Consider the following 9440-nt stretch of genomic DNA (forward strand, 5'->3'; position numbering starts at 1 on the left):
ACTCAGAAAGTTATATTTAAATAAAATTTATTATGAAGTACAATTTGTTGTATCTAAACAGAAATTTGTTTTTAATATTATTTACACAAATTGGACATTTAAATTTATTCCATTTCGTATGTACAATCTTAATTTAAATCATCTACAAACTTTTGTACATAATTTATGTACATTTATCATGTATTACAATTTTCCATAAAAAACAGTCGTTATGTTCATACGTTTCTCAATGATCAAAAACAAACTTGCTTGCAACTGTCAAGGGTCTGGAAATTGTTCTCGTTTCCTTGACAACCTCCGTATTCAAATAGCTCGCATTTATTCGTTTCCGGATTGTACCCGTACTTTGGTATAAACGCTCTACATGGACCACGTTCCAGTGGCAAAAGACACTCTGTCAACAAAAAAATATGCATTATAAGATCTAAAGCCTAAATGTTAACAAATGGAAAGAGCAGCAAAATTCTTGAATATCAATTGAGTAAATGGCTTGAACAATTGTATAAACATTTATTGACGTAGCATAGACATTTGAACTCGCTGGTCAGACCACTGTGCAAATAATTGAAGTTCGAAGTATACTCGGGGCTACAGAATAATATTAACTTGCATAAAATAATAATACGTAGAAAAATCGAAGTACGAAATCTTTGGAAGCTGAGTCAAGCTGAAGATTATCTGTTTCGAAATTACTTTTCGCAAACAGATCTAGGCGAGGGTCACTGATAGATACGCATTACTATCAAAGATAACGATTAATCAATATAATATTAGGTTGCTGCTTATCCAGTATCATTTTCTTTAAACGTAACAGATTCTGTAGAATACACGTACAACGTGTATTTGATTCGAATAACTCATCAATTACTTTTACACGTTGTTTAACACCTTGTTAAGTAATTGCACAATTTAATTATCATAAGTGTGATTTTATTGTATTATTAATCCGATTGTAGACTTGTCGTTGAGAACAAAGGAAAGCAAAATTCATAGTTTAATAGTTTAATTTCAATATATGATGTACTATAATTAAAAGTAATATCTCAGAATATTTTATTTAAGACCTTCGCATAAAATATTTTATTTTAAAAGTCTATTTAAAATCTACTGAATAAAAATCAAATACATTACAATTTTCGACTGTGCTTTTCTATGTTGACAAAAACGATTAACGAGATTCATACATTCCGAGCTCTCTGATTAGTTTGTTCTGAATTGTTTTCATACATTTTTTTAATAATTATATTTCAACTATAAACCGAGTGTACAAAGTTATTCAAAATGTTTCAACTAATTCAATATTAACAATAGTACAATATTTTCTAGTAAAACAGAAATGTGTTTATCACAAATAAACTTTGGACTTGATGGATTTAGAAAAACATTAAATATGCGTAAATAACAAATGATGTAATGTATAAAAGTATTCAGAAACTCAAAAATTAAATGCTTAAATGACGAACGAAATTTCAATCCAAATCAAATTTTGTAAATAGATATGATAGATGTTTTATTCTACACAAAACTCCAATTTATTTATGACTCACTGATAAATAAAAGAATTACATACGTGGTCCGATAGCTGCTGATACTTGATGCATCATGACTGCGTAACAAACTGTTAATAAGAGCAACGCAACGATTTTAGCATTCATTTTTCCTCGAATTATTATCGAACGCGGAGTTTGCAGCGTGACTTCGTAAGGCTTAAGTTTTGACAGTAACGCTTCGAACCCGGACGCGGTTTATATAGATTGTTGGCAGTTGTAGTAGGGGATTTACGTGAAGTACTCACCTAATCGTATTATCGCTCTACTATGTGTATTTACTTAGTGAGCGTACACGGACACCTAACTGCTGAGTATTTTCGTTTCTAATCAGATCAGTAACAATATGTTATAGCAAGGTAACAAACGATTTTGCGATAACAATGTGATTCTGTTGTACGTGAAGTATCGGGCATGATGTGACCTGTAAACGGGTTCCATAATCGTAAATTTCCACAGAACGTGCAATGCGATCCGACGCAAGGTTTTTCAAGCCAGCCGTGATAATTTGCCGGATGTACCAGAGCCGAAAATCAAGCTTACAGCATGTACTATCAGCATGTAAAAGCCGGACTTCGAGGGGTCCCAGTCAAATTTTGTCGAAACTTGGGAGATCGAGAACCAAAAGTACGGGTCAAAGCGATTAAGCCACTTAAGAAATAGATACGTACGATTTGAATTGCGAACGGCAAGCCCAAAGGACATTGTTATTGTAGAAATGCGTTGTCTTTTAGACCTGCCGTTCACAAGCCCAGATCTGAGGAAACGGCTAATTACTGTTTTAAAAAATCGATCATTGTCACTCTTAAAAATTTTAACACACTAAGATTGTTGCTCCTACGTCCTATCAATACACGTTTTTGAAAGCAGCCGATTGATTTTTATACACAAACTCAACTTAATAAAACCACTGTCACTTTTCACTTTTCAAAATTTTCAAACACTTACACTGTCATTTTTATCGTTTATCCTATCATCATCCATCAATTATCAACAATCTATCATTTCTCCATCCATTGAATGTGAATAACGATTAAGTGTATTAATTGTTATTCATAATAATGCACGAACAACAATTTCCTTGCATTGTTATTCATGTAGTTTGTTAAACGCTTCGTACTGAGCGAAGCGCTTGTTCGAACGCGTGAAAGGCCGGCCGGCCGGATCGGAGCCAACGCTCCCGAGCCGGAGCGCGCGCGAACCGAGCGCTCTGATTGGTCGGTGTTTTTGTTAATAACTCCTCAACCACGTCTCGGACAAGTTTTTCGCAAAGGAAAATGTTGTTTAAAAGCATGTCAGGAACCTCCCATTAAAATTCCTTACACTAGTTTTGGGACACCCTGTAGGTAGATAGATAAGCGCATGCTCACATGACCATGCAAACAATACACGAAGCATGAACCATGTATACATGAAGCATGAGACATGCTCAGTATATTCTCGTCTCGGTGATGAAAACAGGATAGATTCCTACTAAATATAGGTTTTTGTATATGCTACGGAGGAATCCTTTCGAGAGTTGGCCTTTTGGTGCAGCACTTGTACGGGAATCACGAAATCCCGGCAGAAGAACTCTCATATCTCATATCCTCATGCATCATTCACTCGCTTCCACTTGACGGACTTGACCGGTGATAACGCTCGAAGTAATGGACCCTGCATGTCAAAATTTCGACTTAAACACAAAATACTTAGTCAGTCAGTTGAACATCGCCAGGAGGGAGATAAACAATTTGAGGTATCGTTTCTGTTTTTCCGTTATGTTCTGTCCTCGCGAATTCAAAAACCGATAGTATGCGAAAAGATATCAACAAGTTTTATTCAAACATGCTGTTTTGTGCATAGCTGTAAATTTGACGCGTACAGCCACATATATGCTTGCACGTATGCGTATAACGATTTGTATCGAATATATAAATGTAATATTTTAATTATTTATTTTTTCCATGGCGGAGTATTACATTTAAATATCGACCATTGGGCCTTTTAATTGTTACAGGCAGCAGATAATAAGACTTAGACACATCTATAAGAAGGATGTGGATGCTATAAAGCAACTTCTAGAATCATATAAAAATGGATCATCTGTAGCAAAAGTTAAAGGTCCAGATGATGTGAAACCTAGCACAAGTACAGATGACGATACTATAAAATTAAAATCTATTGGTGTGATATCTACTTGGTTTTCAAGTAAGCGAGGCACACCTAGGCAGACAGGAGTATGTGGCGAGATGCCAGGAAAGTTACTGCTATATAATTCTGTACTTACTAATCCTGATCATGCACTTGAAGGATTACAAGATTTTTCACATATGTGGTAAGAAGATTGATAAAAGATGCTATACGTGCTAAATCTACTGATTTATATATAATTAACAAACAATTAATTTTCAACAGGGTCCTGTTCTATTTTCATAGAAACGATTCTACACACGTCCGCGCGAAAGTTGCACCACCCAGATTAAACGGTACGAAGACCGGGGTATTTTCCACCCGTTCCCCACATCGTCCGTGTCCAATCGGTTTGAGTTTAGTCAAGATCACGAGCATAGAGAATCACACGATTTACTTCGAAGGCGTGGACATGGTCGATCAGACACCTGTGCTAGATATAAAACCATATATACCGAAGTACGACAGCCCATTGTTTTTCGAGAAACTGCGAGACAGATCGCAAGAGTCGAATTTAGACGTCGCGTTCGAGTGTATCGAAGAAACTGGCAGGAATCAAACATTTAGTGGGAACGTCAGCGGAGATGAGTCGAGGAGTCTGCTTACAGAATCTTATTACAAGAAAACAAGCAGCAAGACGAGTCAAGAGACGGACGTCTCTAGAGACGAAGAAATCGCTCTCAGGCTTCAAGCCGAAGAGTTCCAAAGGAATTCCAACTTTGACAGCTTCGCCGGTATCAGACATTTCCCTGAACTGAACGATGTTAACTCGCACAATAACGCGTCACAGCACAACGTAGATGTATCGAATGTGCACAGAGCGCCTCATATATTTTCCGATACTTCGGTTGAGACGAGATCGAATCTCACGGTAACTACGACAGGGCACAACGTACTGCCGGCGTCTCATTTAGAACGGCAACCCGAAAGTTTATCAGATATTAACCATAGATTACAAAACATTAGCGTAACTCGCAGCAACGTTGAAGCGACGTATGGATCAAGAAACGTGAGTTCCAATTACACGGAAACCCATGCTTCTCGCTCCAGATTGCTCGACGGAGCCGATGGACCAAATACCGTATGCGGTACCGATATAGATTTAATTCATAGAAGATCGTTGAGCTCGAGGGTAGACAATTCTCCAATTAGAATGGGCGTGCGAGAAGCTCCCGATGGGGAGGAGGGATTGGAACCGCAGATACTTACTCCCTCACAGGCTTTACCGAATCAAGTGATAAGAACTACGTCGAACAACAGCTTCCCTGATAGCACGGGGGATACTGGTCCCGTGTTTACTCCCGAGCCGAGGAACGTGGAGAACAGAGAGACGGAAGTAAACGCTTCCACAGAAGTGAGGATCCCGGACTGGATATCAAGACCTCGAACGCCTCTCTGTGTGGAATTCAATGAACGCGCTCGGATTCAGTTAAACGAAATTCTAGAGACTAAGATAAACGACCAGAAGGTAGCAATTGAGCATGTGCTTCGCGAAGATCCTAGATCGGTGTATCTGCGGCAACGTTGGGGTAGTCAATTTTATACTTTCTTAATACACGATCTACATATCACCTGTAGATTTGATGATAACAATGGCATGGTCACAGTGTTTCAAGTCAGACACGCCGGCCGCATTTGCGAATGTGGTGAACCGGAGTGGCAGTGTCTAGGTCACTCACCACCTCCACCTTAAACATTCTATTGTGTGTACACGTGTATGTTGCATTATATTTTTCAATTGACATTACTGATAAACTTAATTTATACGTTCATAGAAATCTTCCATTGTCATGAAATTTTGGAAAATACTATTTGAAATTTTATCTACAGATTATGGGATATTTACTGTTCATTTAATATCGATGATATAGAATATACAATATCTCGTAACTTGTAAGTATTAAATTCCTTTGCAATTTACAATTTACAATTGAATCTGCTACCCTATCAAGTGCAATATAGTCTCAACTAATATATGGTCAAGAAAAATTTACAAACTTTTTTTACTTCATACAAACATCCGACTTTATAGAATTTTATTTCATTATATGTTTTATATCTTATTTGCATTTTTATTTTATGTATATTAATAACTCTATTAACAGGAATAATCTGTACTCGTATAATTCTTTAAACTCATTTCATGTGAATAGAAATTAGTTCAACTTTTAGCAAATACCCTGTGGATTTTGTGAAAATAGATAACATTTTTTATTATCTTTCCATGAAATATTTATAATTTTCTTATCGTGATTATCGCATGATTGCTTGCGATGTAAAAGTTCCTATACGTTTAGTATTTGTAAACATCCGCAAAGAGTTACATTACGCAAAATATCTTTATTTCAACTTTCACGATAGTCGCGTAAAAAATTGTCCACTAAAACTTTGTACAATGATTTACACACGATAAAAAAAAAATTGTTGCGTTAAGAAACGCATTAAGAGATACTTGTTAATTGTACCAATAAATGCGCGTACGGTTCAAGTGTACATTCGTATCGTCGAATCAGCGCCCGCAGAGAATACCCAGGGTTGAATGGGATGAAACATCACATCCAATATGCCAAAGTCGTTGTAAGACTCGTGATCGCACAATCTCTTGAGTGGTACGATTAATGGATTTTGCAACAAGTCGCTGAAATGCATTGTGAAATAAATAGTACACGCTTAATAATAGCACGTGAAATAATTGCGTATGTAAGTCATTTTACTTGTACACCATTCCATGAGAAACGATGAGGCCCCTGTCGTCAGCCCCGGATGCGAACAGAGGATACCGTTTATGGAACGCAACGCCGCGGACACCCGTGCCATGCAAACGCAACGTCTGATAAGGTTTCGTGCTCAAGTCAAGATCGAACCAAAGCATCTTGCGATCGTAGGTGCCCACCAAAACATTGTCACCGCCTGAGAGCATAGAAATAGATATCGAACATAATATAACTAGATAATGGAAGTGTGCATAATTTGTACATTACCAGGATGTATAGCCATCGTTGAAATCCATTGGGAATTTGATAACAATTTTTTCACCATTTCTTGCTTCACCAAGTCGTATATCCTCACGTGTCGTTGAGTCTGGAATTTTTTTATTGTTATATATTTGAAATTCGATGTTTGACTTTATATTCGCTTTCACTTACGGCTACGAATAAATATGGCCTAATTGGATGAAACAGGACGCACTGTATTAAACCTTTCGATCTAGTGAACGGTAATTGAGATCTTCGTTTCGATAATTGATTTATCAAGACGGATCTATTTTGCCCATCAGGCATCACAGTGGCAAAGTAGTCGCCCTTCCCGTGCCACGTTACTTGTTTTACTGTTTTGAAATGATTTAAAATTACCCTAATACCGTTCGACCGATTCTCGCCCTCAGCTTGCTCCCACTGAACTGCAGTTTTCACTCTTTCGCTTACTGTACAGAGAATGTGCATTAATAATATTATAGCGAGTTAAATTATACAAAGCATTAAAATACCTAAAACGTCGCTTTGCGGTATTATTTCGAGTAACTGATCTGTTTTGTTGGTAATCAAATGATCTCCAACTCCAGGATTTATCAAAAAGACTTTCTTATCTGCAGCTACCGCTATAAGCGATAAAGATTGATTTGGACACCATGCAACAGATCTAATTACCCCGCCGCACGATATTGTCTTCACGCATCTACCAGTCGCCACTTCCCATACTGTAAGAAATTATTGTCATACGTAATTATTCACTATATTTTACATTTGCACACAAAGATGAACTCACTCTTCAAGTCCATATCATCACCACCGGAAGCGATATACTGTCCAATCGGTTCTGCGCTAATGCTTCTCACCATATCCGTGTGACCTTTAAATATCATAGATATCGTTGTCGGGAAGGGTTGGAGATCTTTTGGGCTGGGTAGATGAGGAACTAAGGCTTCAGGCTCTATCGTCAATCTCATTTTCAATGCTCTAGGACACAAATACAGATCCAGACATCTCTGAAATCTCTCTTTGATGTACTTAGGATAGGCAGGGACCTCGCGAAGCGAATTGTATTTTTGCGGTATGAAGTGCAATTTCCTTTTCCACGGCGTTACTTGCAATTTGTTCCATTCCTTCAACTCCCTCTTGTCAAACAGATACTCCGGTGGAGGATTATAACTCTCGGCGTGTCCAGGCAAATGCCTTTTCGGCGCTGCTATATGCTTGTGTATTCTACGCATCTCTTCCGCTTGATCATCCGATTGCCACAACATGTAGAATTGCGGTTGGCTCCTCTTCTCCTGTTTCTCTTTTTCTAGTTCAGCGGTTGATTTCATCCACCCCATTTTAAGTGCGTGAACCAACTTTGATACTTTCTTTGCTTCTGATTTCGATGGTAGAAATGAGCGCTTGTGTTCAGGAAATTTGCGTAATGGAGTCTTCATTACTTCTGAAGTGAACCAGTCCACCCAAGGCTGTAAGGAAGGAATGACTTTGAACAAACTTAGACAACGAATTAGATTACAAGATATTGGAAGATTTAAGTGAAAATAGATTCTAGTTCAAATTATACACTTACAGCGTATTCATCAAAGGTCACATCGGGGATCTTTTGTTTATGAATTCTTGTAATTAATTCTATATCGGCTTCACTCAACACGACATTCTGCTGGGTCTGAGGATCTTTAATTGTTCTCCAGAAATCAGGATCTTCCATCCTCTTCAAGAAATTGTCTAACTGATCACCTGTTTGTGGTTTTATAATTTTCTTACCCTCCCAATTATAACCGATGTGATCGTAATCATCGTACCACTTCATCGGTATGTTTCCAACTGTGTTACGAATATCTTCTTCATCAGAACTGTCATACTCATATTCATCAACCTGTTGACTTCCTACTGGCTTATCTTCCTTTTCATTACTTGAGGTAGTACTCTTCTTTATTTCAGTTTCTTTCGCTTTCTCTACATTTTTCTTTGAACTTTTCTTCCCTTCTATTTTACTTCTCTGCGCAGTTTTAAAAACACTTACTTGATCTGAGTTATTCGATTTCTTTGGAACTGATTTGTTCTGCCTACTAGTTCTAGATACATCTTTATCGTTAATGTTAGATAAAGATGATTCATTTTTCTTTGTTTTATTATCCTTAGATGTTGAAGCACTTTCAGAATCTTCATTTTCATCTTCAGTGCTTTCACCTGCACTTTCATCACTTGCATTTAGAGAAGTTCTCTCATCTTCAGAGTAATCTTCATCTAAACCAAGATCATCTGAATCTGTTTCAAAGCTTAATTCTTCATCTTCATCATCAGATTGGAAGACTATTGGGTCCTTTTCTGTGTCTGAATCAGGAATATCCTCATTTTCATTTATTTCTTCATCACTGCTCTCATCATTGTTGTTCACCTCTATGGATAATAAATCTTCGGTGCCTGAATCCTAAATCAAATACAAATACACCCTTATACGTCAATTAATGTTTATTATGTAATTTATATAACAATATAAATGTTTAAAATTGTCAAACAATAAATTCTCTTATTATAGAATTATATTCTTGAAATCATTAAAGGTCTGGTAAAGAATTTTTTATACATTATTTGTATAGTTTAGGTTAGATTAGGATGAAAAGGAAATTACCGATTCTGCCTCGGATACATATTTCGCTGAGTTCTCCTCTTCTTCTTTAGCATTATTATCAACTTGTTTGTTACTCGTCTTTCTTTTTAAAATTTTCTTTTGATCTTTCAT

At 37.0% G+C, this 9440-nt stretch overlaps 3 protein-coding genes across 3 annotated transcripts; 1 reads left to right on the top strand and 2 right to left on the bottom strand.

Moving 5' to 3' along the window:
* Positions 1-77: 77 nt before the first annotated feature.
* LOC108624540 (hemolymph trypsin inhibitor B-like) lies at positions 78-1733 on the bottom strand. Its single transcript, XM_018023933.2, has 2 exons — positions 1571-1733; positions 78-394 (listed from the first exon to the last, which is right to left on the bottom strand). Exons 1-2 carry the CDS (start codon positions 1653-1655, stop codon positions 234-236), a joined length of 246 nt encoding a protein of 81 aa, XP_017879422.1. The 5' UTR covers positions 1656-1733; the 3' UTR covers positions 78-233.
* Positions 1734-2925: 1192 nt separating this feature from the next.
* LOC108624543 (tRNA (adenine(37)-N6)-methyltransferase) lies at positions 2926-5712 on the top strand. The gene is made up of 3 exons (XM_018023936.2): positions 2926-3285; positions 3547-3864; positions 3945-5712. Exons 1-3 carry the CDS (start codon positions 3197-3199, stop codon positions 5410-5412), a joined length of 1875 nt encoding a protein of 624 aa, XP_017879425.1. The 5' UTR covers positions 2926-3196; the 3' UTR covers positions 5413-5712.
* A 194-nt stretch (positions 5713-5906) lies between these two features.
* LOC108624542 (ribosome biogenesis protein BOP1 homolog) lies at positions 5907-9440 on the bottom strand. The gene is made up of 8 exons (XM_018023934.2): positions 9330-9440; positions 8268-9128; positions 7485-8163; positions 7207-7416; positions 6866-7143; positions 6701-6800; positions 6434-6629; positions 5907-6357 (listed from the first exon to the last, which is right to left on the bottom strand). Exons 1-8 carry the CDS (start codon positions 9438-9440, stop codon positions 6204-6206), a joined length of 2589 nt encoding a protein of 862 aa, XP_017879423.1. The 3' UTR covers positions 5907-6203.

This window comes from Ceratina calcarata, unplaced genomic scaffold (assembly GCF_001652005.2).
Source record: "Ceratina calcarata isolate Rehan_Ccalc_2016 unplaced genomic scaffold, ASM165200v1 scaffold312, whole genome shotgun sequence".
Taxonomy (NCBI): domain Eukaryota; kingdom Metazoa; phylum Arthropoda; class Insecta; order Hymenoptera; family Apidae; genus Ceratina; species Ceratina calcarata.

Bases quoted from the DNA above. Each gene is read 5' to 3' on its own strand.
- LOC108624542 (XM_018023934.2), bottom strand. From the start codon at position 9,440: ATGAAAGATCAAAAGAAAATTTTAAAAAGAAAGACGAGTAACAAACAA. The intron at 6,630-6,700 runs GTAATGTACAAA...CTATGCTCTCAG, and splicing joins AACGATGGCTATACATCCTG to GCGGTGACAATGTTTTGGTG. The intron at 6,358-6,433 runs GTAAAATGACTT...AATGCATTTCAG, and splicing joins TCTCATGGAATGGTGTACAA to CGACTTGTTGCAAAATCCAT.
- LOC108624543 (XM_018023936.2), top strand. From the start codon at position 3,197: ATGGACCCTGCATGTCAAAATTTCGACTTAAACACAAAATACTTAGTC. The intron at 3,286-3,546 runs GTATCGTTTCTG...TAATTGTTACAG, and splicing joins AGGGAGATAAACAATTTGAG to GCAGCAGATAATAAGACTTA. The intron at 3,865-3,944 runs GTAAGAAGATTG...AATTTTCAACAG, and splicing joins CAAGATTTTTCACATATGTG to GGTCCTGTTCTATTTTCATA.
- LOC108624540 (XM_018023933.2), bottom strand. From the start codon at position 1,655: ATGAATGCTAAAATCGTTGCGTTGCTCTTATTAACAGTTTGTTACGCA. The intron at 395-1,570 runs GTATGTAATTCT...TTTTGTTGACAG, and splicing joins ATCAGCAGCTATCGGACCAC to AGTGTCTTTTGCCACTGGAA.